Below are 27,698 nucleotides of genomic sequence, written 5' to 3' on the forward strand. Positions count from 1 at the left end.
ACTTCCAATGACATTAAAGTCGCATTAGCAAGGATCAAAAGGAAACGGAACAGCTTTTCGGTCCATTTGTTTCCAAAAATGTGAATTATATGCCAAAAGACCGACAGTGAATTTTCACGCGGTCTTCTAATTCCGCTTTGTGAAAAAGTCTCGCATACTTATATCATTATATAAATGGCGGGTTCTATCACTAAAGAACAAAATTGCTTTGAATCTCTAAAAAAACGCATTAAAAAACAAGAATTTTTTCATTTTTAAATATGTGGAATTAATTTCTCTTTACCAAAAATTTACAAAAAAAAAAATAAAAAAGGATTTAAAAATATTTTATATTAAAAATGAAAAAATTTTGTAAATTAAGTTTACAGAATCATATATATATATATATATATATATATATATATATATATATATATATTATTAAATTCTTATTTTTTTCTTAAGCATAATTTCATATCGGATTTTTTTATACGAAAGAACAATTTTAAATTTAAAAAACTGAATATAGATGAGACTAGAAATATTCACTTAGAAAACAATACGTAGTAAAATAAAAAGTAGCAAAAATGCTGAAAGAAAAATATCTCATATATAATATCGAGTAAAGAAAATACCGCATAAAACCATTCTTTAATTAGATCAAGGTCCTGTGTATCGACTTGATTGATCGTCCTTCCTCGGCCGGATATGAACTTTCTCTCGCGCGTAGAGTTTTATAAAGATATTAACGAAGGGTCGTTTTCGCCGTAAACGGCCATAAGCAGACGCGCGCAAAAAGAAGCAGCAGATCGGTGCTGGTTTTGGCGCTGTCTAAGACGCCTGAGCCGACCACCGATCGTACGATCGATAACCCGGTTAACCCCACCCCGGTCTGTTATTATAATATTTGCCGAGCCGAAATATAGTAATTGCTTATTTGCTCGGGCCCAATTACGTTGAAGCGCGCGCCGGCCAAGGGCCCGCGCTACGTGACGAGGGATATATAGCGAGATAGGTACGAAGAGGGAGACGCACTTGTTAGTCCCGAACGAGCCGATCAACCACCCACTCCGTATCCTATCTACCTGCCTCGACTAACATCGGCGACGTTGTAACGATTAGGTTCGCATGATCAGATATGGCGAGCGTGATGTCTATTATTGCTCGCGAAGAACGTGTTACGTTCAATGCATCAGCGATATTGACGATTTTTCCATGAAAAATCCTGAGTGTTTTGTCTCCTCGTTATTACAGAATCAAAATATGTGAAAAGCGGAAATCGTAATAGCCAGTGTTCTTTTTGCATTTCTGTTCAGATGTTAAAATTAAGTATATACAATATATATGTATTTTCGATTACCTGACATGACAATTGATGACAATTATGATGAAAGAATAGATGAATACGTCGCACAAATTCTTAAATATTTTGCAGCAACTTTTTTTAAGATTGCTATATTATGATATATAAAAACATGTAAATGCTGCTTGCTTTCTATGTTCAAGTAAAAAAGAGATGAGTTTCTAGATTCTTTTATGGTTTCCACAATTTCAACAGACCATCCTCACTATAAGAACATAACAGATTTTGATGGGGATGATGTGCCAGGCCAATCACATCTTTTTCGTGTATCTAAAGAAAGAACCAAATATATCATTAATCCCAAAATGATATAGCATTGCAAAATAAATGTACATCTTGATCAAAACATTAAGAAATACTTACATTGAGAGTTCTTTCAAGTTTTCCTGATGAGGTAGAAAAACAGTACAGTACGAGATCCTCACCAACACAATAGATAAATTCGCCACGCGGGCTCACTACTGTACATACAAAGTCTCCTCCCTCTCGTTTACCGCTCGAAAATGATCTTACTATTTGCCCTTGCATATTCATAATTACTACTGTATTAGAACGATTGCACACGACAAAGTGCTCTGGGTTTCGAGGAAGGGGATGTACGCTGTTGACTGTAAGATCAGCAGCTCCCAATGATTTATAAGTTCCTATGCATTCGGTAGTTTTCAGACTCCAAATTTTCACAGTTCCATCTGATGATGCGCTATAAGATAAAGAATGATATTCATACTTGCACAGGAATGGACATAAATATTTTCCTTTTATAATAATGTTTACAACAATAATACCTGATTATATTATGACCATCTGGAGAAAAAACAACTTCATTAACAAATGAAGTATGACCACGAAACTCCTTGAGAGTTTTTCCGGATTTAAGACCATGTATTCTGTAAGAAAAAAAGAATAAATGTAAAAATTATATTTATCGTTGCAGTCTATATTTGCCATTTTTTTTTCTGCATTACCTTATGGTAGTATCAAACGAAGCTGATAAAATTTGACTATTATCTCTGCTGAATTGCAAGCAAGTCACACCCTTTGAATGCGCCTTTTCAAATCTTCTCACACACTGTCCATTTTGCACTTTCCAAACCTTAATCTTGCCATCCTGACCACCGCCCGCCAGCATCTCGCTGTCACGACTAAACGCCATTGACAATACTGCTTGTTCCATCATCATAAAGTTGTCTTGCGCTTGGTACTTCAAATCTTTTCTAATTTTACCGGTTGTAAAATTCCACACCTCAATAAAACCGTCTACTGAGCCGGTCACCAAAAATTGACCGTCTGGCGAGAAACGCGCGCACTCCACATGCGATTTCTGGCCAAATTTGATTTGCTTTGATAATTGTGTTGGATATTTTTCGTCCTCCTGATCGCGTACCGCCGCTTTTCCACGAAACAAATCTATTGTAGTACCAGGAGGTAACAAACCTTGATGTTGTTGCCACTTTAATGCTTGTCCCAACAAAGCGAGCAATCTGCTAGAGGGTACTACTGATACTTCACCAGCAAGAGCAGTGGCTATATATGCTCTTCGCTTTTCTTTTGTACTTCCATCGGGATATGCCTCGCGTGGATCAAAATATGAACGTGCAAGTAAATTTTCTGTAAAAGAATGTATGTATGACATAATAAATTAAAATTTTATAATAATTACAATAACTTTTTTACAACATATTGTATATATAAAAATTAATATATACCTAAGTGTATATATCTTTCAGGCTCTTGCTGCTTCATCATAATCATGGGATCAGTCTGCCTTAATAAAGAACGTGCTGCACCTAGTTCTCGTAGTTCAATTAATTCTAGAACAACCTAAAAGAAAAATAATAAATCTATGACAATTTCATAAAAATAAAATGTTATATTTCTTATACAACACTTTATAGATTAGAAATTTTTAAGAAATTTAGAGAAAAAGATCTACATTACAATTGAATATTTTAAAGAATATTAAAAATTGCACTTTTAGTGCGCAAGTAATATTCATTTTATTTTTATATAAATTCATATAAACTTTCAATGCGTGTTGCTAATTTAAAGCATTTACCTGCTCATACAAGTCTATAAGTTTCTTATCAGGTAACTTTAATGACTGTATAGCTTTCAAAACTGTGTCCCAGTGGCCATTATTTATATCAGCAACGAATCCATCCACACTGTCAACAGTATTCAATGATACACCTGTTTCCTCCTGTGTATAAAATTTATTAGAAAACAAATAATTTAAATATCTAATTATAAATTAAAATATTTAATTACCTGTAAAGTTTGCAGTGTCTTCACGAGATTTGCTTCCTTAAGATATTGCTGTATCAATCTGATCACACTAAAACATAATGAGGTTATTGTATGGCACAGGTTGCAGTCATCATATTAGTTCACAGTAATTAGAATAAATTAAGATAACTTTACTCACTCGGCAGATTCTATCTCGATTGACATTTTGAAATATTTTGCAGTTTATAATACAAGTACTGATGTGTGTATGTGTATAAACTTGATACGCAAGCTTTTGAATGCGCCACTGTCGACACTATCAACGCAGCAATATTGATCAAGTATTCGTCATCCTTGATAGATAGCGTTGTGATCGATGTATGTGTGCCAGATTCTCCTCTTTACCCCAATCTTTCTTGGTTAGCGTAGCATCAATAATATATAAACTGCATAAATAAAAAATGCGGCTATTTAAAATCTGCTCTTTGATAATGTGAGAGCCAAGATCTTTAATTGGGCCGTGAGTACCTTTAGAATATATTTGCTTTTTACTTGTACCATTAATTTTGCAATTACGAAGAAACGCTTAACAACTCACGATATTTTTACTAAAGTCTGTGTATGAAACTCGATTCAATTTTTTTTATTTTATCTCGTTTAACTGCTGTTTTAAAAAATTTTAGCATCTTGACAATGCAATTATTGATCGCGTTAAATAGAGTTTGACGATAATATTGGAATATTTTGAATGACAATTTAACTTGTAACTTTTATTTATTTTCAGAGCTTCAGAATACAAATTTTTATATTTTCTAGATCAAAGGTCCATTTTCCTCTAATCATGAAAGCCACTTTTCTGTTCATAATATTGTTTCAAACATGGGTCAATTCAATTCAACTATGTCCACAACATTGTTCATGCAAGCCAGTTGGTGCTCAAGCCGAGTGGTTACGTCTTAAATGTGGTGATCGTTTACAAGAAATCAATGATGTGGATATCAATGCAGTCAGCGTGGAACTTATACAATTGTATAATGCTGTTTTATACTTTGCATGTGTATTTTTAGCTTGCAACAATATAGTGTGACAATAACTGAAACTATCTTTTTTTTCAATTACAGAGACTTGAGCAAAAATGTCATTTACGTCATTCAAGCAAATGTATTTGTAAATTTAACAAATCTTAGACGACTTGATTTATCAAAAAACAAGATTAATTCTATAGGCGAGGGTTGTTTTAATGGCCTAGAAAATTTGGAGAGACTGTAAGAATACGCTTATTGTCCATAAGTTTGCTTTGATCTTTTTTAATTTTAATGATATTTTCAATGATTTTCAATTTCAACAATAAAATATGTATTTTCAGAGATTTGAGCCAGAATCAGATATCAACAATAGACAGTTATGCATTTAAAAAATTATCAAACCTCAAAAAACTGTAAGTTTACAGAATTTAAAAATGTTGATGTATAAGTGTTTTTTATAATGATATTTCTTTTTATCTTATGTATTCTTTGCTTTAATTGCTCTAGCGATTTGTCTGGGAATAAAATAACTGCTCTGATGCCATCCTTATTTCATGATTTGCTGGCTTTAGATCGCTTGTAAGTTAAAGCGCAATTTATTTATGCTAGTACATATTAGTTTTAAGTGGCTTTTCAAGGTGTGCGCATTTTTATTACATGAAAAATTATTCCATATTATTGTATGAAAAAGTGCATTGCTATTATATAAATTTGTCTATATTTTAGGAAATTAAATGGAAATAGTTTAACTACTTTGAAAGAAGGAACGTTTCATGGACTTAAGACATTAAAACAGCTGTTAGTAAATCAATTTGCATATATTACATTCATTACAACAATTTACATAAAATCTAGAATATAATTTTTATTTCAGAGATCTATCTAATAATCCCTGGAACTGCAATTGCGACCTATATTGGTTTAGTAATTGGATCTCTAATTCTTCGATTAAGTTGAAGTAAGATATTGCATATTGAGTCAATCATAATATATCTACATTAATAATCTTTATCTACATGCATAATATTTAATTTAATATTTCAGTCCATCGCCAAAGTGCACATCACCTAAACTTGCCAAAGGACAACCTGTGAAGAAATTAAGATTTTTGGAAGAACTCCAATGCCAATGGATATCCCCGGCAATTGAAATTCGACCGATGCAAAATCAAGTGGTTTTTGCTGGAGATTCGATAACTTTAAAATGCAGAGCACCCAGCATTACAGTAGACCAAAGTGCTAGATTAAATTGGTTATGGTATCCTAATGCTTCTGCAGAGATCATGGATCTAAGTGCTTACAAGGATCCACGAAAGAGTTTACCTAATATTAAAATTGACAACAGATATCTTTCAGATAGTGGCATCGTGGACAGGTAATACAGAATTTCTCAGATTATTTTAAAATATTATATATTGAATAATATCAACATCTTTTGTATTTTCTTAGTGCCCTTAGTATAGTTCCAGTTAAAGAGGAACACAATGGACAATGGAATTGCTTACTGGTTTCCGTAAACGGCAACAAATCCAAGGCAGTCAGTGTAATTGTGATATCCGAGCATACGCGTTATTGTCCTCTAGCAGGTAACGAATTGTTTTATAGTATAAGAGAACTTTCAAAAATATTGTAAATATTGTTTTTTTAGTAACAAGAAACAATAAAGGCGTTTATACATGGCCAAAAACGATAGTGGGATGGAAAGCGGAACTACCATGCGAAGGCAGTCGTTTGTTGCAAGCACCTTTAACAGCCTCTTATCACTGTAACGTGAGTGGTCAGTGGGAACATTTAAATACGGAGTCATGCCCGTATGTATCTCACACAACGAAAATCCTGGAGCAATTTTCAAGAGTAAATCTATCATTGGCGAGAAGTACTCTGCTGGAAACTGTAAAGAGATTTAAAAATTATACGGGAAACGGCTCGGTAAAGTTAACAGATCCGGTTGAAATCCATTTCATAGTACGAACTATAGAGAATTACTTGAGCTTTCTAATAGACGAGAAGGAACTTGGACTCATGCTGATTGACATTGTCGGCTCGATGATGAAATTGTCAAAAGAGATGCTGAAGAAAGCGGAAATAGGTTTCAAAGCTTGCACGAGACTGATCAAAGCGATCGAACGTATAACAGAATTTACACCGTCCATACAATCTCATACAAAATATATGGCTCTCGAGGAGTTTCGGATTAAACGTGATAGTTTTGGCGGATTAACGTGCACGTGGTACACAAGTATTGCCATGAATACTGATTCAGACGCGAGGTTTTTGCACTGTACAACGATTAACAGAACGACGCCGATTAATACAAAAGACAAGTCGATAGAAGCTTCCATTCAATTGCCTGCCTCCTTGTTACAACGCTCGCAGGATAGTGCGATAGCTCAACAACTCATGATATCCATGTATAGCGATAGTAGATTATTTCCTAAGACGATTTTAAACGATAGCATGGACATATCAACATGTATTGTCGGCAGTAAACTAAGTGAGTCAAAAACCATATTAAGTGGAATGATTTACATATATATAAGTTTCTTTACATAAAAATGTTTCGCAGTTGGTGCATCAATACGAAATCTCTCCGAACCAGTTTACATCATGTTGAAAGCACCGTTGTATCATTACAACGGGAGAAGACCGAGGCCAGTAGTATGGGACGAAACGTTGAATAATACGGGAGCTTGGACCAGCGATGGATGCCGTTTAATAAATTTAGTGAATAACTTGATAGTCTTTCATTGCGACAGATTGGGTTATTATGGACTTTTGCAGGAAGTTTCGCATCTAGATATGGACGGAAATAGGTACCAAACTTTTTTTTTCTAGAAATATTTTCTGTTCAAATTCATTTCCTTTTCAGTTTCCATTTCAGTTTCATTTTGTTATTACTACATACTATTTTTATAGTATACTTGGAGCGAAATTCAGATATTCGCATCCGGCGATATACATAGGAAGTTTCGTGACGATAACTTGCTTGATGATCATGTCCGTGACATACATTATTTCATACACATCTATCACAATGCCTAAGAAGGCGAAACACTCTGTTATCAATACCTGGTTTGCCATGGCACTACTATCATTTTTATATAGTATCGGCATTCAACAAACAGAACACATTGAGATTTGTCAGGGTGTCGGCCTTACTTTACACTATTTGTCTCTGTGTTGTTTGTTATGGATGGCGGTATCTGCCAGGTAAGCGTATATTATGCATCTAACAAAGAAACTATATTTTATAAAAATGTGAAAAATAAAAGAGAAGAGAATAAGAAAAAAATAAATTTTAAAGCAATATAAAATATGAATCGTGAGATTTCATATTTTGTTCCAGCAATATGTACAAAAAACTGGCGAAATCAGGCCTCGATGTAATACCCGACGATGATGTGGATCCAGATCAACCTATACCTAAGCCCTTGTTAGGGCTCTACCTGGTCGGATGGGGTGTAGCCTTAATAATTTGCGGAATATCCGGCGCGATCAATCTACGCGAATACGCTGGCTACTCTCGTTGCTTCCTCACGTCTGGACCGGCACTCGCTGCGCTTTTCATACCGTCTGGTATATTAATAGCGTATCTGTTGATCTTTCTCTTGCTCATCAGACGTGCGATTCAGAATGTCGATGTAAATGCGCAATTATCCGAAGGCACTCAGGCAACGGAAAATATGGATTTGGAATTGCTAGAACCGAATCCGAATCCCTCCGGGGATAGAAACAGCGTGCGCAGTGCGCAGACAGTTTCCTCCGACATCGAGGATCCAGAACACTCACAATTTACGCAGTGGAAAGGTCAAATCATAATGTTGGTGTTATACCTGATATCATGGGCTGCCGCGGCCGCAGTAACTATCAAGCCGTTGAATTCCGTGCCATTCGAGGAGACCATATTCGCCGTGATATACGCCATCACTGCGAGCTCACTCGGTATGTTTGTGCTGTTCTTCTATGGAATCGCTCGTAATGACGTTCGCAGCCAATGGTTGAAGATGCGCTGCTGGCTGGAAAAGCGAAAGAATCGTTGCTGTCGCACCAGAAGCGTGTGCGACGCTAATGCCGCAATTCCTACACAACCTTTGGTGCATAACTTCGTCCCGCCATTGTCAAACACACAGGCTACTCAAGCGATATCCGACACGAATTCCGTTGCCTCATCGAGAAACACTAACCAGTCGCAACAGATCTACAACTCTTCAAAGCTCGCGGACTTTGTGGCCGCCAGTCGAGACAGCGTACCTACTGTCCCTGTCAGCGCGAAAGCAGCAAATCTGATCGTATTGCATCGTCAACAGTATCGCTCCAATAATTCCGTCACCACGTACACCGAGCCAACATCGGCCTGCGTCGAAATGTTTTACAATCCTCATCAGAGCGGCGTCGCCAGGAAGTTTTTCAAAAAACAACGTAGATATACCGCGAAAAAGAATAATCTTGGTCCGAGGAAGCAGGGCGACGGTGGAGCGACCAGCGACGGCGGCAGTTGCATCTCTGTACCTCGGCCTGCAGCGAAAATCAACAATAGCCTGGAACGCAGTATTTTGAGCAGTAGTGCCAAAGTAAACAACACCAATATACACGTCGAATTGAATCCCATAAACGACATAAAAAATGTCAATATATTATCGGATAGTGGTGGTAGCGTTTCCGAGGAAAGAAATATCCCGATACGCTTCGTTATCGGTCAGGAGAATCTATTGCGCAGTGTCAAAAAGATTAACAACAGCAGTGCCCGGCAGGATAATTCCGTTGCGATAGAAACATTACAACCAAAGAGAACGGCCCATGCGGACTCGGACGCGGATGTTTCCAAAACGGATGAGGAGTGGCATTTACGGAATGTCTCTCAGCAATGTAGCTTGGAGTATAGTTCCGAAATGGATACTGTCACACAGATGACTAGTGAACGGAGCGATCACAATCTGCCGGAGATCTGCGAAAGCGCGGAGGAGTGTTTCTCGAAGAGGAGATATTCCAGTGATGTGAATGAGATCGAAGACGTCGCGGAGGAACGCTTGTTCCTTCGAGGAGACACAACGGGACGGTTGTATCTTTCCAATAGTATGTATTGCCTACCGTTGGCGCACGAGAAACCGTTGACAAACAGCTACTGTAATTCATTAAATGACATCATGTCGCTGAAACAGCACTGCCAGTACTCGAAGCCATCACTTACGGATGTACAGAATACAACCAGTTCGAATTTGTGCGGACAAGATGCTTCCGAATTCCGACGATCGTTCGATCGTTCGCTCTTCGAGATAAACAGCTTGACTAGTGATAATCCGTGTACGTTAACGCCGCATGCGGAAACCCCCTATGCCTGTTCTTTGGCGAATATTTATTGTATCTCCGACAAAAGTTTAGAGGAAAACAATCTCCGCGAGGAATCGTTAGACGTAGTAGATAATAATGTGTTTAATGTACCAGAATCTAAGGATCTTTTGAACAAGAAAAATTTTGGTTCTCTTGCTGATATTCCGTCAATTAGTAAATCCAACTCGCATGATACTAATTTCAGTTTAATCGGTGAAACGAACACGTGTTTGGAGCCTATAAAGTCATGTGATATACAGCAGTTCGAAACTAATGAGATTTATGTGCACGAACAGGTAAGTCATTTGCCTGTTAAAAAAGAAACGAGCGTTTAATATATATATATATATATTAATTTCATTCGCCTATTATAATGTGTTTATTTTTTTATAACTTCATATAGATTGTGTGAGATCTGACATTTCGTATATTAATTTATATTATATATATATATATATATATATATATATATATATATATATGTGTATATGAAATTGATTTCTACTAAACTGTGTTCAATACGTCTCATATATTGAAAATTGTGTATTTTTATTATTTATATCGCACGTTTAAAAATATGATTATTTAAAAAAAATTGTATATAATAAAAATTAAATATTCATATACATACATGAAATATACATATATGTGGGATATCTTATCTTTAGTCAAACTTAATTCATTTTAATTCAATGTAAACATTACATATTAACACAGTTGTATTTAAAGCTGCATTTAAAGTGATTTTAGTCTGTTAAAGAAATTTAATTTAACAGATTTGAATAGAAAGAGAACAACGCACTAAATGTTTAAACGCTCAATTTTTACAATGTTATTCGCCATATATCCGGAATATATATTTAAATCTATCACATGAAAATGTGAATATAAAATTTTTTGGCTGTGAAACATTTTCTTTCGATCTTATTAATAATCTCATCTTTCAATAATTGTCATACTTGAGCAATATTTTATAGTATTACGATTATTTTCTCTAATTTTTTATGTACGTTTGCATTTTTTATGATATTTAAAGTTAATACAATTGTAGAAAAAAAAAAGATACTTGCTTTGTATAACTGCCTAATATAAACTGAGAAAGATATATAGGAAAATAAGTTCTGTAAATCGAAGACTGAATTAAGGAAATTAAATTTATGAAAGAGATTAATATGATTACCACATCGACTTCCATAATATACGTATATCGTATGTAATTATACGAAAAATTTTTCTCGGCTATAATGCCAGGTACTATATTGTAAATAATATTTCATTAACTCTTTAGGATGAAATAGCTCATATAAAGTGTAGTTCATATGTAAGTTAAAGAATAGCTCGAGAGATTTTATATATTTCTTTGTAATATTATTATATATATTTTGACTTTTATATATACTAATTTCTTAACAAATTATAAATTTGAATATATGTATGATTATACAAGACCAGTTACTCTAATTATATGTGTATATTGTACAAAATTTGTGTTTATTCCTTACATAACTATTTACAATATATTTCTACATCTAACATTTCAAGGAAGCACCTTATTCACATAACTGGCATTAAATATATCAAAATTCGAATGTGAGGTACAATATAAATTCGTATATCTATAAATTTTCAACTCTCAAAATTGATATATAAACTTCTATTGTTTTTGGATCTCGATCATATACTAAAATAATAATCTATATATATTTATAATATATTATCTTTCTCATAATTGTTCCCAAAAATCATTGATCATTGCTTTTGAAATTACATATGTTCAATCTATATTCGTATGACCTCCGTCCGATTTGGTTTCGTCCAACCAATTTTTCGGATTTCTCAGTACCTCCAAAAGTTGTGACTCCTTTGAGCCGATTTCGGTTTCATGCATGTACTCCCATTTGGCATTCAAGGGCAGGGACATGAGTATGCTTTCGTATCGTGCGCCAGGTGTATATAGGCCAAACTTGGTGCCTCGATCGTAAATTAAATTGAACTCGACGTATCTACCTCGTCGTAATAATTGCCATTGTCTCTCGTGATATCCATAGCCGTCGTTTTTATGTTTCTTCACCAAGGGAATATAAGACGGAATAACTGCCTCGGCGCACGAAGTCACGAATTGAAATGCCTCGTTCTGACTTGGGGTATCGAGGTCGTCGAAAAATATCCCGCCTACACCGCGCCGTTCTTTACGGTGTGCAATGTAAAAGTAATCATCGCACCACTTTTTGAACTTGGCGTAATAGGTGGGATCGTGCTTGTCGCACGCCGCCTTCAATGTTCCGTGAAAGTATTTGACATCCTCCTCGTTCAGGTAGTACGGAGTAAGATCCGTACCGCCTCCGAACCACCATTGAGTAGTACCATCCGGATTTTTTATCTCGAAGTAACGATAATTGAAATGAATCGTAGGAATCATGGGATTGCGCGGATGAATTACAGCACTCACGCCAGCGGCGAAGAACGGCACCGAGTCTTCTATCTTTCTGCCACGTGCTCTCATCTGTTGGATCGCATTCGGTGGCAATATGCCACTCACCACAGAAACATTAACACCCGCTTTCTCAAACACTTCCCCATCTTGCAGCACGCAAGTGATACCGCCACCACCCTCTTTTCTGGACCAGCGATCTACTTTGAACAAGGATCCATCGCTTTCTAATGATTCGAGAGCTCTGCAAAAATCTGCCTGTGTTTTCATCACCAGCAGCTCCATTTTCGTTCTCATCTTGTCCGGATTATTCTGCAGTTCTTCAACAGTTGTAATAGGCTCTGCCATAAAGGTTTTAACATAATTGTGTAGATTCTTCTGCGCTGCCAGAACTGTAGTAACGTTAGATATACTGTATATAGTAAGCCCTGTTAAAATTCCTGTTCCAATATGCTTGAGATGCTTTGATCCATTCCATTTAATATAACAGTTAATACTAATGGAATATAGATTCTTCCAATTCCTTAAAATGATACTTGTAGCCATGATTCTTTATAATTAATTTATATACCAATCTGCAATAAAATTTGAAACTTTATTTTTTGCGAGATTTCACGCAAGGTATCTTTGCAAATATATAATTCAAAACAGTTTCCCGATTAGATACGAAATTATTAAATTAGATTAAAAATTAACATTCACAATTAGAAAATCGTAAAAGGCAAAGATAGAAAATAATGCATACCTTTTGTGTTTTGAATAATTTCTACTATTTATATATTTAATACTTATTTAACATTGTTAAGAATAAAATTATTTTTACTGATTTTATTATATTGAAAGTTTACATATATTTCAAGAAAGTAATACTGACGTTTCAAAGTGCTCAGTCAGTTTGATGACATTTGATGAGGTTAAAAGCTCACTCGGTAAAGCAGTGCGCATGTGACTGAGAAATTTCACATATCTTTCATGGCGCGTAACTTAAAAAAAACTAAATAATATTATATCTTTTAATGATAGCAACATTTGTTTCATAGCAATATTTTAATTTTTTTGAATTAAAAAATATTAATTTATCCATGTAATAACTAAATGAGAAAATTATACAATTTTATACTATATACATTTATTATTTCCAATATTTATATCGGATAGTGTCCTCGTCAAAATATGTGTTAAATTTTTTCCAGTCTCGTCTACGTTTAGGATTCTTTTTGCTCCATTTTGGAGCTAAGTTTGGCATCAAGCCTAAAAGAACAAAAAAAACAAGATAATTATCATTTTTTAAAACAACATATAATATATTTAAAGAAATACTTGCAAACCTGCTTTCTGAGCCATAGCTACCAGAACAGAAACTCTTTTCTGTTGTACATCGCATAAACCTGTTATTCTACGTGGTAGCATACAGCCATCTGAGCGCAGGAATTGACTTAGTATAAGAACATCCTGTAAAAGATAAGGATAGCTTTAAATTAGCACAAAAAAAATAAAACAAAATATTTCACCGATAGAAAGAACTCACTGTGTGCTTAACATCAAGTTTTGTGGCACAAAGAGGGCACGCATTAGATTTCAATTTCAATTGTAGATGTTCCTTCTTGTAAGGTACATAACGACCTTCGATGGTTAAAACTTTATCTTCTTTTTTCTCGATTACTGCGTTGAAACGTTAAAATATGAATAAACTTAACAGATCAATATATAGGAATATAGGTTAGAATCTTTCAAGTTGCATTCCCTATTTGAAAAGTAGTGTTTAGTGTAACAAACTCACTTTCTTTTAAATATGCGGTTGCAGACAGTGATATATTTCGATTTGGTTCGGATATCATTAAACTTTTTCCGAATTGTCTTATGTATCGATATAGAGTCGCCATTTTTTCATGACTCTTTTCGCCAGTGTTCCGATCAGAGTACGCGCATACGTGCTTTTGCGCATGCGTGCTTTTGCGCATGCGTGGCGGCGACAATATAAACGTACATATATATATGCAGATCTTGTAGCAGAACGTTATGATCATAGAATGTTAAATATAAACAAAGGTAAAATTTTTATATGTTTAATTAATTACAATGTATATTTTTATAAAATATATGTATATATTTTATTTTTTAATACATTAAAAAAATTTTTTAATATTTTAAATATAGTCGATTAATAGTGCCTCTTTTATTTGTATGAGATACTTTACTGATGTCGTATTACAGCCGGTCCCTGATCGGAATACTGCTTTTGCGCTCTCTATACAGTATATATATATATATATATATATATATATATATATATATATATATATATATATATATATATATCTGTACTGAAGATTGAAAATTGACCAACCAGAAGAAAGAATTTTGAGTTTTTTTTATTCTGATTAGTCATTATTTTTTAAATGTTTGTTTTTATGCAAAAAGGCAAATTTAACATATTTTTTTCAAAAATCAAATACAGCAAATTATTTTAAACATTTACCAGTTGAAGTATTAAATATTTAAAATGTAAAAAATGCTCAGTAGTTTATACATATTACCGACAATGCCGACAAGACCTTACCGATGGTTTGATAGTTCATCTGTCACGTGGCGCTACTTGTCAAAATGTCAAGAATGCGTCGCGTTCGGTTCGACTCGGCTTGGTTCGATTTGACTCGTTTCCGAGGCTCTCGTTCTCGTTCGGAGTCCGATCGTGGCAAGTCGGAGTCGATCGACCTCCCATTCCATCTCTCGAATCGTAGAAAACCGGCAAGTGTTGATTCAGGTTTCGGGCAACGAGAGTAGACCGTAGACCGTGGCCGAGCGTACACGTACAACATATATATATCGCGCCGATCGGTTTACTCTTATTCGCGAACAAAAACGACGCACTATATCACGTGAGGAAAACAATGCGCGTGTGAATATACGTATTTATTTTTAAAATCACATTGGGATCAAATACATCCGGGACTTCGCTACGCACAATCGAAATACCGTAGTCCGCGCGGGAGCTATTTGGTGGTGCCGACGTTTTCAGAGCGATTTTCCGCGGATCATCGAGCGATATATACATATATATATATATAGGTATGTATATACAGAGTTACGTATATATTGCGCGGTCGGGTTATTGATTTTTACCTTCTGTGAAAAAAGAGTGTAATCGCACATATATGTATACATATCCGTATACGGATAGAGGTACTCGTTGACTGGTCGCGTGACAACACATCCGCGTGTGTTGTCTTTTTAATCAGATATTATTGACGGTTTAGTTTTTTCTAGAAACATTTGAATACCTAAAAACTACGATAAGATTTGATCTACGCTGCTTTTGATCACACTTTAACGTGATTTTTCTTTTTTTTTTCCCCAAAGTATTTATATGCTTATTATCAAATTTTTATTTGTGAAGATAATATCTACATGCCAATTAATATCGATCGTAATTAATTAAATTATTGTCGCTCTTGTAATACAGCTGTTCTGCTATTACAATCTAAAAGGAAATTTTAATCAGTCTAATATTTCAATCGTTGACAGTCGACGACAAATTTATTGCATCTGCTTATTAGCAGCTGTCAGCGTTGAAAATTTAGTAGAAACCATTTATATCAATTCTCTGCAATCGCTAATTAATTTTTTTGATACCGTCTTGTCTTCTGACAATTTTTGGACCAAATATATCATTATATATATATATATATATATATATATATAAAAGAGAGATATAAATCAGATTTAAAATATAAACAAAGATTTTGATAAATAATTTTTCTGACATTTTTTATCTATCTCAAGTAATGTTCTTTAAGATTTGCATACAAACACACTATAATGGCAATATAACAATGCAGAGAGCTTTAATAGAACATTCAAAATACATATTGATTACGCCGATGTAATAGCAATTGTTTACTTTAAAGCACATATTCGAACTATCATAGCGTTATCAAACACTGATAGTTTGTTGTAAAGATTAATAGAAAGCATTATCAGTCAGATTCATGTTTGAACCAAGTGCATTTTTTATGGTAAAGTTAATACATTTTGTATGTGTGTGTGTGTGTTTGATCAATTTTATCATATTTATATATTTACTGACATAATAGAAAATTGTACGAAATAATGGTACGAAAATATGAATTCAAACTCAGAGTTTATGTATAAATTCAAGATTTAGTTATTTCTTTTTTTTAATTTTTGAATTAAAATCTAGTCACTTTTAAAAACAATGGTATATCGATATAATTTATCTAATAAATTATATTTGCACAATATAAAAGAAAGAGAGAGAAAGAATTCTCGATTCCTATATTGCATTTTATTATCAACGATGAGCCTCGATAAGCAGGAACTCTCGTTTCCGTAATCTCTTCTTTCGCATTACATACATTTGATACGACTGTTCTAACAGAATGATTCTTGTGTGATTAATATAAAAAATATTCAAACTGTCACGTGAAATTCTCGTTCTTTCCGGGACAAACCAATTTTAAATTTCTTTCGAAGTATCTATAATATAATTTGAAATTATAATTCGAGATGTAAATGAGAATTGAAACAGGTGCTTGCTATGCCAACTCGCAAACATGGTATCAGTTGTCATTGATCGATAGCGTATGCTTAAACATTTCAAGCGCGTCCTTGCCTCTCGTGAATCAAGATACTCTTAACAGCCAATATTTTTTACTCTACTCCATTAATTTTTGCAACGTTAAAAGAAACTTTTACTGCGCATGAACATAAAACATAAAACGATAATTGCCTTACTAAGGTAATTTCTAAAAACAACTTAACATTGACATTTACACTGGTTATTTTCATGTACGAGTATTGATTTATCACTTTTTTTCTCTGTTTTGGAAAAAGTTGTACTCCTTGAGCGCAAAATTATTTTTGACAAAAGCTTCATTTCGTCGTCGCTTAAAATATCTCGGTTGCGACGATATTTAATTTCAAAATTGCACGTCTGAGAAACAGAGACGAATCCGAGGGTCGATTCGAATCCTTGGCTTACAATAGTAAACATCATAATCGCAGATGCATGATTAACGACGATAAATAGGCGCGTTATATAAATATGAATTTGCATCATGAGAGAATTTTAATTAAGAATTAGAGCGAATTTCTAAAGAATTATTATATCATTAATAAAAATTAAGTAAAGGATTATTATATGTTATTAATAAAAACTGGAAAAGGGGATTAGAAACTAGGAATCCGGAATATTTTATAATAATAGATTATTATACAATAAATTTTTAAAAAAATTTTTGTTTAATTGATTAAGGAATAAATGGTGACTTGTGTGCGATAGATCTGGGAAAACACACATTTATCATGACAGGTAAAATATAAATTTTTGCTGTAGAAATAAAATACTATCACATTGTTGATCGATACATTTAAATTAAGTCCGCTGAAAATTCACAACTCGTGAGTTCGTTTTCTCTAGCCTTCGCGTGATTAGAAATCGCTTTGACAAAATCGGGTGGTGGCGGAAATATGATGATCACGTGTATCTAGAAATCATTTTGTTGTGTTTGGTTTCATACAGTGGCATAGGAGAAAAAGACGATGCGCCGCACCGTTTTCCCCGGCGAACCGGACTAGAAGCGAGAGAGAGAGAGAGAGAGAGAGAGAGAGAGAGAGAGAGAGTGCGCGAATCGATAGCGCACAATTTCGGCGGTGTTGGGTCAGCTGCTCTGGTGTTTTCCACCCCCGATCTTGACGACTTGTGCATTTTCCTTTCCTGCTTCTTTCCTGGAAAAATCGCGAACTACACACGACAGGCGGTGCGGTGCGGTGCGGTGCGCTGCTGAAGAAAGCCACCCATTTTCGCGATGAGAGACACCGGTAACCAGGCCAAGTACGAGCAGCTCTTGGACGACGCCGGTCTCGAGATCCGCAACGACGAGAAAGAGCGAAACGACGAGAATGCGACACTGAACGAGGTGAGTCCACTCGCGGATCACGTGAAACGCAATTTTGCGATCTTATACAATATATATGTAGAATATATATATTTATATATACATGTATCATGTATGCAGAGTTGCGAAACTGATAATTAAAAAATTAATAAATGATAAATCAATTTTTAATTATTAATTACATAAACTTTCATTCATAATTCAAATTTGATTCGCGAATTACACAAGCTTTAATTCACAAATGATTTTGAATCGTGAATTACCCCGGCTTTAATTCATAATTCAAATTCGATTTGTGAATCACATAAGCTTTCATTCATAATTAAAATTTTATGCGTGATTTAAAATCTGTCTAATTCACAAATCAATTTAAATTTATCATTTAAAATCTGTCTAATTCACAAATCAATATTAATTTATGAATTGACTAAAGTAAACTATAATTACATATTTAATTATTATATCTATCCATCTATCGATTTATAGATTTATCGATATACCGATATATCGATATATCGTAAGTTTAAATTAAATTTGAATTTTAAAAAATTCAAATTTTTGAAAATTCAAATTTGAATTTTGATATATCGATATATTGATTGATATATCGAAATTTGAATTTTCGATATATCGAAAATTCAAATTTCAAAAATTTGAATTTTTTAAAATTCAATATATCAATATATCGATAAAATTCAAATTTCAAAAATTCAAATTTTTTAAAATTCAGTATATCAATATATCGATAAAATGCAAAAATTTAAAAACTCAAAAATTTGAATTGAGAAAACGGTTGAATAGCAGATAGTTATTAATATGTTTAATAAAAAAACTTGTATTTTTGATTTTGGATGTGAATGTTTTTATACACATCGTGCATGAAAATATAAATCTGCAAATATTGGCATAACTTAAAAAAAAAATTTGTTAAACTAAAAATTTTTATTTAAATACTTAATAATATTGCATTAATATTGTAAAAAAGTTTTTATCAAATTGTTGAATTGCAAAAAATCTAGAAAATATACTCACTTTTCAAAGGTTTAAACGAATGTCTTCTTAAAAAAAAATTATACAAAATACAAGAGAGACTTGGTTTTGCTCGCTATTCTAATATATTTTATTTCATCACTATATAAATGAATTGATTCGATAAAAACAAATTAAACGAACTTGTCGCGGCTCAATTAAATAAATAATTATATTAAATTTACATAATTGATATATAATTATTTATATCTATAATACGAATATTGAATAAGTAATGCAACAGATATAGTTGGGGAAGAGGGGCCAAAGTTGCTGAAGTAGCACGTGTGTTGAAATGTTTTATTATCGATTAATCGATCGATTTAACACACGTCAGCTCATATTCGAATTGTAAGAAAATTTCACTAATTTTATTTTGATTTTGCGAATAAAATGTGAATGAATTCATAAAAAGAAGGTAGAATACGATTAGTCTTTCGAAGCGATCAATATATTTCTTCTAATCGAGGCAATCTCATATATTTTATGACATACATTGCATATATAAGTGAAACTCGTACTCTCGCAAGGACGTGCAAATGAGAGCATTATTAATATTATAGTTGCAATACAACAGATCAGCTTTAATAGTATCCGCATGATAACGCAAAAGGTGACAATCATGTCATTTATGTCAGCAAATAAAAGACGTTTTTATTAGTCGAAACTTTGAAAATCTGCTAAAACAACATTATTAATAAGTCTGTTCGCCTTAATTAGCACTTCTTTTCTCTTTGTCGCCGCTTCAAAGTCCGACCGAATTCGTATTATCTTAAATACTAATATACACCTGTAAAACAGTAATAAAGTCACACGAATATAAACTAATCGCGATAAATCAAAGAGTGAAATATGAATAGCATTGCATTCGTTTTATCAGTCATTTTACCCGTGAACTCTTCAAGTCCATTCGTCTTTGCTACATTTTTTGTGATATTATATTTTATTATTTTTTATAGAATTTCCTGTATCCAGGTTTGAGAACCACTGGTACACAAACGCATATGTACAAGCATGTGTTTGATTGATTTTGCAGGAAATTGAAATGGGATTAAAGTACAGCGAATAAAAAGAAAAAAACCGATAGAAAAGGCCGACCGATTATTTATAAAATAGCGCTTGTGCCAATATAAGATTACGATCGACAGTTTATCGATACAATATACAGTGTGATAAGTGAACGATTCAAAAAGAAATAATTATTATTTTCATAGATAAATTTTTAGTTTTTATGTAATAATTGCACGACTAATTATTCTGATTAAATAATTATTTAAATTAGTTCCTACATTACAATAAATAATTAGTTGGCATTAATAAATAAATTTAAAAAATTAATTAATTAATTAATTAGAATATATAATTAATAATTAATAAATAGTCTTTTACTATCTATTATTTTAAAAGCCTATAACGTGTATTTTCAAATGGTTTTTCCATTTTAGATTCAATATATATTTATATATAATTATGATATGTAAAAATGAAATTAATATGTCATGAATCAAAGGATTATTTGCAATAATTGCATTAAACTGTCAAACAGCACTTCAGCGCTTCTACGGTGTTACTAATAATATAATAAAAATATATATGTGTTAATTATGTGTACAATAGAATATATTGTTAGTAATCAAGCTAAAGAAATTAATTTACGAATCGCTCACTTGTCACTTATCACATTGTGCGGCGTCGCCATACACACACATGACATACATGCACATGTTATGTATATGGAGTGTGAGAATGTCACGAGTCGCGCAAGTGTAATTCCCGTTTACGCGGTGATCGCAATTTTACTCTGTTATTTCATTTCTTCTCTTATCTGATATGCCGCTTTTTTGCCAATCTGTTCTGTAATTGATGCATGAACTATGTTATCATAATAATACTGATTTATTCAAAAAGATGTATCAAAAGACTAACATTGAACTGTCGCTGTGAGGTTAGTGCTTAAGCGTTTTCGTTATTTTATTTCGTCGTACATACTCGTTACTCGATATATTCGGTCGAAAAGAATATTTTAGGCTGATTGTGTCCTAACTTTCCTGTTTTTATTGCTGTGTCATTGGTTTTCTCTTTCTCTTTTCTCTTCGCGATTTTGACAGTGTGTGACGTGTGCACATGTGACATTTTTCCTGCAATTGTAACAATTAAATAACACGTAAATTTAAACTTATCGAAAAAATAAAAATAACACGAGCGCATCACGACATATGAGTATATAATAATATATTATAATTTGAACAAGTGAATCTCACATTTTCTTCCACTTGTCCTGTATTATTTGAGAAGTGATTTCCACACTTAACATCTCTATCCTGCATTAATTTCAACCTTATTTAACTTTGTTTTGACATATGTTTAATATATATTTTAATATGTTTTACATCAAGGGTAAAGACCCCGAGATGTGGTTGACAACCTCCGAATCAGCTAGTCTCGGGGCAGAGGAAGTGGCAGCTAGATTGCACGTTGATGTGCGAACAGGACTCACATGGCAAGAGGCCGATCATAGAAGACAATTGATAGGTTTCAATGAGTTTACCGTAAAGGAAGAAGATCCACCATGGAAGAAATATATTGAACAGGTATAGTTGAATTTACTTTTTATTCACTTGTTTATTAAATATAAAGATGATTGTAATTTAAGAAGAATATATTAAGTAAGTTTTTTTGATTGCATTTCTTATACGTATATACTTTCTTTAGTTCAAGAATCCATTGATTTTACTCTTACTCGGCTCAGCATTTGTCAGTGTATGTATGAAGCAATTCGATGACGCTGTCAGTATTACTGTGGTAAGTACATTTAAATATTTCATTGATCTCTGTCCCTTCCAAGAACTTTGGCAGGTATTATCTAACCATTGCTTATGTTTGTGTTATTACATTCCTTTGTAGGCTATCATAATAGTGGTGACAGTTGCATTTGTACAAGAATATCGATCGGAGAAATCTTTAGAAGAATTGAATAAATTGGTACCACCAATATGCCACTGGTAAATAGAATCATGCTTCATATTAAATGCTTTATTAACCACTCATGATTCAATACAGTACAATAGTAATAAATATATAGTTTAACTTGAAAGACAGCATGTATTTAAATTCATGATATTCTTTAAAAATATAGTCTTTGACTATAGAATATAGAATATACTAATGCTTTATATATTTGAAACATTTCTCTTTTTCTGTTAAAATAAAGAAAATACAATGTGTCATTGCAAATTATATACAAAAGATATAATTTACTTTTATGAAATATGTTGTATAAAGTTCTATATTTTAAATAAAAGAAATCTCAAATAAGAAAGATATTTGCTAGAAAATTTTAACTTTTTTTAAAATGATTTTCTCAACATTTTACTTAATTACATTAATATATATTTTTATTTTTATATTATCATTTCATTACGACGCGATTTTTGCTTGCAGTTTAAGAGAGGAACGCGTAGAGACATTTCTCGCACGTCATTTAGTTCCTGGCGATATTGTGTATTTAAATATCGGCGACAGAGTACCTGCCGATATCAGAATATTTGAAGCTACAGATTTGGCGATTGACGAAAGTAGTTTTACCGGGGAAACCGAGCCGGCGCAAAAATCGACGGCTCCTTTACTTAAGACCAATGGGTTGACATCGAAGAGAAATATTGCCTTCATGGGCACTTTAGTACGCTGCGGGAATGGCAAGGTAAGTGTAAATTAAATCTAAAGTCTTTACGGCGGTATGACTGCGCTCTACCATCAACTTATGTTACGATATCGCGCGATACAGGGAATTGTAGTGAATACGGGAGAAAAGAGTGAATTTGGGGAGGTTTTCTCGATGATGCAGGCCGAGGAGGCGCCAAAAACTCCACTACAGCGAAGCATGGACATTTTAGGTACACAGCTGTCCTTCTATTCGTTCTGCATTATTGGTATCATCATGCTGCTGGGCTGGATCCAAGGTAAGGCTATCCTTGAGATGTTTACCATTGGTGTAAGCTTGGCAGTGGCAGCCATACCGGAAGGTTTGCCCATCGTCGTGACTGTGACACTGGCACTGGGAGTGATGAGAATGGTCAAAAGAAAAGCTATTGTGAAGAAATTACCAACTGTTGAAACTCTTGGTAAGTTGGATAATTATAAAAAAACTTGAAAAATTATTTTATTCTAGTCTTATTGTTAATAAGGGTTGCCATTTATGCGTAAAATATAATAGTTCTTTATGTATTCTTATGTATTCTTTATGTAACAATGTAAACTATATTCAACAGGACATCTATGTCAACAATGAACAATCTATAAAATTTATCCAAAATGTTTTATTTATATTGTACATGTTTTAAACATACACAATTTTAATATTTTACTATGCATCAACAAAGTGTTTAAATTATGTTTCTACGACTTGTATAAAATTACAAATGTATAGAGATATATTTTATTTTTAGGTTGCGTAAACGTGATATGTTCTGATAAAACCGGAACAATTACGAAAAACGAGATGACCGCTACGATTCTCGTGACATCGGAAGGTTATATCGCGGATGTTACCGGAGCGGGATACAACGACGTGGGTGAGGTACGCATACGGAAATGCGATAATACCGATCTCGCTCGTACCGCTATCAGTAACATGCTGGAAGTGGGTTGCGTGTGCAATAATGCAATCATACAAAACGATACCCTACTCGGTCAACCAACGGAAGGCGCGCTTATAGCCGTGGCAATGAAATTTGGAATGTACGGCGTCGCCGATAGGTATTTACGGCTGCAGGAGTATCCGTTTTCTTCTGAGCAAAAGATGATGGCTGTGAAATGCACGCCGAGATTTGGCGAGGTAAATAAATTTAAACAGAAAGACTATAATCTTTCTGGTTATATCATAACCAAAATAACTCTGCTTCTATCCTTAAAAAATATTAAGTACAAGCTTAATTTTATACAATTTCAGAATAGACAAGAAATATACTTTGTGAAAGGTGCTTTAGAGAAGATCTTGCCACAATGTACAAAGTATTACGAGAATGGTCAAGTATATCCCCTTAGCCAGAAGAAGGATCAGGAATTCCTGACAGAAGCATATGATATCGGTCAACAAGGATTGAGAGGTAATATTATCTTTTCTAAAACAATGAATATAATCGGGAATTTTTATAGATTTACATTTTTTCGTAATTTATATACACATGCAATTTTGTGCGCTTGTAGTGATTGGTTTGGCGCGTGGTTCCTCATTGCAAGACCTGGTTTACGTCGGTATGGTTGGTATTTGCGACCCACCGAGACCGAACGTGCGCGAGTCTATCAGCATCTTGATAAACAGCGGCGTTAAAGTGATAATGGTGACTGGTGATGCCAAAGAAACTGCAGCTGCAATAGGTACATAAATAAATAATGTAATATAATCATATAAAGAGAGATTTCTTATACAGTGGACAAATTATTACAGAATTTTATTGTAAAAGATTCAATTATTTTACAGCTAGCATTATTGGATTGGACACGCTGCACAGTCGGCTACTGTCGGGAGATGAAATCGACATGATGTCAGAACATCAACTGGAACAGTGCATCAACAACGTTAGCGTATTTTATCGCGTGACACCCAAACATAAACTTTGTATTGTAAAAGCCTTACAAAGGAATGGCAATATAGTAGGTATGACTGGTGACGGTGTAAATGACGGAGTAGCATTGAAGAAGGCAGATATAGGCATTGCCATGGGCAAAAATGGCACTGACGTGTGCAAGGAAGCAGCCGATATGATTTTGGTCGACGATGATTTCGGAACCATTATGTAAATATTTTATATTAAATATTTTTTGTCTAACATTTTAGCACATATGAATTAATAAGACGATATATTTATATATGATTTTCATCTTTCTTGGTTCTAGCGCGGCAATTGAAGAAGGAAAGGGGATTTTTCACAATATTCGTAATTTCGTAAGATTTCAGTTGAGTACTAGCATAGCCGCACTCTCTCTAATTGCTCTCGCAACATTGATGAGTATACCAAACCCCTTGAATGCTATGCAAATACTATGGATCAATATCATTATGGATGGTCCACCTGCTCAAAGGTCAGATATTGCTAAATATCTTTTCGTTTCATCAAATATTTCTTTTTCTGTATGTATGTGCATTAATTTTTTTTTTGTATGTGTGCATGTAGCCTTGGAGTAGAACCAGTAGATAAGGATGTTTTAAAGCAAAAACCACGTAACACAAAGGAGCCAATGATCACACGTCACCTCATAATCAATGTTTTATTGTCGGCTAGTATTATCATTCTTGGCACTTTATGGGTATACAACAGAGAGGTACTTTCAAGAAATAGAGATTATACTTGCAAAAAATAAATCTACAATTTTCTCTCATATATATGTATATATTTTATTTTCAGATGGTTAATGGAAATACTGCGAGAGACACTACCATGACATTCACTTGCTTTGTATTTTTTGACATGTTTAATGCTCTTAGCTGTAGGTCACAGGTGAGATTTTTTCCGCGTTTTCAATTTTAATACTAACAGTAAGATGAAGGATCAGATTAATCCCTCGACTTCTTCCTGTTTTATTTCAGACAAAATCTATATTCACGATCGGATTATGGAGTAATAAAATGTTCTTAGTAGCGGTAACGTTGTCTGTCATTGGACAAATGTTCGTGATCTACTTTCCTCCATTGCAAAGAATATTTCAGACCGAGGCTCTCACGGCCAAAGGTATTTCACGCATTCCAATAATAAAGGATAATCGATACATATAGTCTCTATACAACGTTTTTATTTTTCATTTTACAGATCTTTTATTCCTGGCAGCATTGACATCGAGTGTCTTTGTGATCAGCGAAATAAAGAAATTCATCGAGAGACAGTTGCAGGGACGTCGCAGCAATGGCCAGTATTACAATAAGTTTGAAATGGACTTTGTATGACAGTTACAGTCTGCCGGCGAGAGCAAGGCGGACAAACATCATAATGAATAAGCATCAATTATCGTTCGGCGATAATTATATCTCAATACATATGCAATCGCATTCGCGTTTATAATCGACACATTTTACTTTTCACTAATTCGCATCTACTCGACTATGCTTGCACATTCGTAATCTCATCACATATGCAGTTAATTCGCGCAAAAAAGTACAATATTCTTTTGACAAAGATTCTATGTATTGATTGCGCAGTGACTGCGGGCTTTTTTCACCATTTACGAATTATTCGACTCTATTTTTTTCAGTATATCACACACATAAAAACATTTCGACGATGTAGTAGATTACGTAAATGGTAGTTATTAGATTATATTTCATTATTGTCTCGTCAAGTGAGACTGAATGGAATTACTTTATAATAGATGATAGCGAAACTATTGCACATTCCATGCACGTTTGATAGATCAAAGTGACTTTTAACAATATTATATCTATAATATAGTTGTAGACTGCAGTCCAAAACAATGTTTGCACCGAATCATTGTATTTCTGTCTTACACATTTTTCTAAATAATGTGCATAATTTTTAAGATCCATTTGTGGGAAGAAACGTCGATTCCATTTGTTCATTCATTATCGATCATTTCACGTTAGAGGAGAAGCGAATCATGCAGCATTTTACCGAGTAAGTAAAAAAAAACGTATTGTAATTAAAATCACAGTCATACAAATCGATTGCATTTAAGAATACAGTTTTAATCAGCGAAAATAAACGCTCTATAATATTCCTTATCAATTCCACAAACTTGATGTATCAAGAAGTACGATAATATCATGCGCAACAAGATCGTATTTATACGAATCATTTAATTGAGAGTACTTTAAAGTATTATGTCTCAATAATAGCTGAACCGATCAAGTTCCTAATAGACTTAATTGATAGCTTGAATTTGTTTTAATGAAAGCGAGAAATGTTTTTATTTTTACTTTACATATTCTTAAACAAAAATATGATCCAAAATTCTAATATAAAAATTTGTACGGAACGTCGCATCGGCTCTTTTGAAGATATTATTACAAGTTGCAATACAATATTGCGTTAGTAATTGATATATTTGGACCATAATTTTTCAATTCCAACTTGCAATAAGTACATCGATAAATTACAATTCTAGATTACTATCAGAATTATCGTTTAATAGATTTTGGGATTGACAATTGTGAATGCAAAAATGTTATTATTATCTCTATCTACACATGGAGTTAGTAATAAAAAAATTTGGAGACATTTCAGTAAATGGAAAGCTCCATTTGGAAAATTCTTGATGAAAAAAATATAATCATACATTTTGAAAACGATTTGACATAAGATACAATAATTTATAATAAAAAATGGGGATCACTATTTCTCAAAATTTTAAAATAATCTTGATGTAATAAAATAATTTTGACCCATTTAT

General features: G+C 33.5%; 5 protein-coding genes across 8 annotated transcripts; 2 read left to right on the forward strand and 3 right to left on the reverse strand.

Moving 5' to 3' along the window:
• Positions 1–1,304: 1,304 nt before the first annotated feature.
• On the reverse strand, positions 1,305–3,892 carry LOC126853457 (WD40 repeat-containing protein SMU1). Its single transcript, XM_050599240.1, has 8 exons — positions 3,768–3,892; positions 3,611–3,677; positions 3,399–3,542; positions 3,049–3,163; positions 2,308–2,950; positions 2,128–2,229; positions 1,706–2,042; positions 1,305–1,612 (listed from the first exon to the last, which is right to left on the reverse strand). The coding sequence occupies exons 1-8, from the start codon at positions 3,791–3,793 to the stop codon at positions 1,514–1,516; spliced, it is 1,533 nt and encodes a 510-aa protein (XP_050455197.1). The 5' UTR covers positions 3,794–3,892; the 3' UTR covers positions 1,305–1,513.
• A 63-nt stretch (positions 3,893–3,955) lies between these two features.
• LOC126853428 (adhesion G protein-coupled receptor A3) lies at positions 3,956–11,403 on the forward strand. 2 transcript variants are annotated; one of them, XM_050599154.1, is made up of 13 exons: positions 3,956–4,088; positions 4,385–4,597; positions 4,690–4,833; positions 4,935–5,006; positions 5,101–5,172; positions 5,320–5,391; positions 5,468–5,551; positions 5,638–5,967; positions 6,042–6,178; positions 6,241–7,086; positions 7,159–7,405; positions 7,509–7,802; positions 7,939–11,403. In XM_050599154.1, the coding sequence occupies exons 2-13, from the start codon at positions 4,410–4,412 to the stop codon at positions 10,253–10,255; spliced, it is 4,803 nt and encodes a 1,600-aa protein (XP_050455111.1). In that variant the 5' UTR covers positions 3,956–4,088; positions 4,385–4,409; the 3' UTR covers positions 10,256–11,403. The 2 variants fall into 2 exon arrangements, with proteins under 2 accessions (XP_050455111.1, XP_050455112.1); XM_050599155.1 differs by having other exon boundaries at positions 3,961–4,088; positions 4,353–4,597.
• Positions 11,404–11,558: 155 nt separating this feature from the next.
• On the reverse strand, positions 11,559–13,345 carry LOC126853472 (oxygen-dependent coproporphyrinogen-III oxidase). Of its 2 annotated transcripts, none has more exons than XM_050599272.1 (2): positions 13,226–13,345; positions 11,559–12,926 (listed from the first exon to the last, which is right to left on the reverse strand). In XM_050599272.1, exon 2 carries the CDS (start codon positions 12,895–12,897, stop codon positions 11,695–11,697), a length of 1,203 nt encoding a protein of 400 aa, XP_050455229.1. In that variant the 5' UTR covers positions 12,898–12,926; positions 13,226–13,345; the 3' UTR covers positions 11,559–11,694. The 2 variants fall into 2 exon arrangements, with proteins under 2 accessions (XP_050455229.1, XP_050455228.1); XM_050599271.1 differs by having other exon boundaries at positions 13,097–13,244.
• On the reverse strand, positions 13,165–14,271 carry LOC126853504 (39S ribosomal protein S18a, mitochondrial). 2 transcript variants are annotated; one of them, XM_050599322.1, is made up of 5 exons: positions 14,132–14,271; positions 13,880–14,013; positions 13,680–13,803; positions 13,479–13,602; positions 13,165–13,345 (listed from the first exon to the last, which is right to left on the reverse strand). In XM_050599322.1, the coding sequence occupies exons 1-4, from the start codon at positions 14,232–14,234 to the stop codon at positions 13,484–13,486; spliced, it is 480 nt and encodes a 159-aa protein (XP_050455279.1). In that variant the 5' UTR covers positions 14,235–14,271; the 3' UTR covers positions 13,165–13,345; positions 13,479–13,483. The 2 variants fall into 2 exon arrangements, with proteins under 2 accessions (XP_050455279.1, XP_050455278.1); XM_050599321.1 differs by lacking the exon at positions 13,165–13,345 and having other exon boundaries at positions 13,380–13,602.
• Positions 14,272–14,977: 706 nt separating this feature from the next.
• LOC126853444 (calcium-transporting ATPase type 2C member 1) lies at positions 14,978–27,693 on the forward strand. Its single transcript, XM_050599221.1, has 16 exons — positions 14,978–15,420; positions 17,894–18,290; positions 21,695–21,889; positions 22,011–22,100; positions 22,203–22,300; positions 22,740–22,998; positions 23,083–23,419; positions 23,744–24,132; positions 24,247–24,403; positions 24,504–24,674; positions 24,778–25,093; positions 25,194–25,379; positions 25,472–25,619; positions 25,703–25,795; positions 25,885–26,026; positions 26,105–27,693. The coding sequence occupies exons 2-16, from the start codon at positions 18,180–18,182 to the stop codon at positions 26,236–26,238; spliced, it is 2,826 nt and encodes a 941-aa protein (XP_050455178.1). The 5' UTR covers positions 14,978–15,420; positions 17,894–18,179; the 3' UTR covers positions 26,239–27,693.
• The last annotated feature ends 5 nt before the right edge of the window (positions 27,694–27,698 follow it).

Source organism: Cataglyphis hispanica, chromosome 12, assembly GCF_021464435.1.
Source record: "Cataglyphis hispanica isolate Lineage 1 chromosome 12, ULB_Chis1_1.0, whole genome shotgun sequence".
In the NCBI taxonomy this organism is placed as follows: domain Eukaryota; kingdom Metazoa; phylum Arthropoda; class Insecta; order Hymenoptera; family Formicidae; genus Cataglyphis; species Cataglyphis hispanica.

Bases quoted from the DNA above. Each gene is read 5' to 3' on its own strand.
- LOC126853457 (XM_050599240.1), bottom strand. From the start codon at position 3,793: ATGTCAATCGAGATAGAATCTGCCGA. The intron at 2,230-2,307 runs GTAATGCAGAAA...TTTTTCTTACAG, and splicing joins TCGTTTGATACTACCATAAG to AATACATGGTCTTAAATCCG. The intron at 1,613-1,705 runs GTAAGTATTTCT...TTCTTTCTTTAG, and splicing joins AACTTGAAAGAACTCTCAAT to ATACACGAAAAAGATGTGAT.
- LOC126853428 (XM_050599154.1), top strand. From the start codon at position 4,410: ATGAAAGCCACTTTTCTGTTCATAATATTGTTTCAAACATGGGTCAAT. The intron at 5,007-5,100 runs GTAAGTTTACAG...TAATTGCTCTAG, and splicing joins TTATCAAACCTCAAAAAACT to CGATTTGTCTGGGAATAAAA. The intron at 5,173-5,319 runs GTAAGTTAAAGC...TCTATATTTTAG, and splicing joins TTGCTGGCTTTAGATCGCTT to GAAATTAAATGGAAATAGTT.
- LOC126853472 (XM_050599272.1), bottom strand. From the start codon at position 12,897: ATGGCTACAAGTATCATTTTAAGGAATTGGAAGAATCTATATTCCATT.
- LOC126853504 (XM_050599322.1), bottom strand. From the start codon at position 14,234: ATGGCGACTCTATATCGATACATAAGACAATTCGGAAAAAGTTTAATG. The intron at 13,804-13,879 runs GTGAGTTCTTTC...TATCTTTTACAG, and splicing joins AACTTGATGTTAAGCACACA to GATGTTCTTATACTAAGTCA. The intron at 13,603-13,679 runs GTTTGCAAGTAT...TTGTTCTTTTAG, and splicing joins AGCTATGGCTCAGAAAGCAG to GCTTGATGCCAAACTTAGCT.
- LOC126853444 (XM_050599221.1), top strand. From the start codon at position 18,180: ATGAGAGACACCGGTAACCAGGCCAAGTACGAGCAGCTCTTGGACGAC. The intron at 18,291-21,694 runs GTGAGTCCACTC...TTTTACATCAAG, and splicing joins AGAATGCGACACTGAACGAG to GGTAAAGACCCCGAGATGTG. The intron at 25,094-25,193 runs GTAAATATTTTA...TCTTGGTTCTAG, and splicing joins GATGATTTCGGAACCATTAT to CGCGGCAATTGAAGAAGGAA.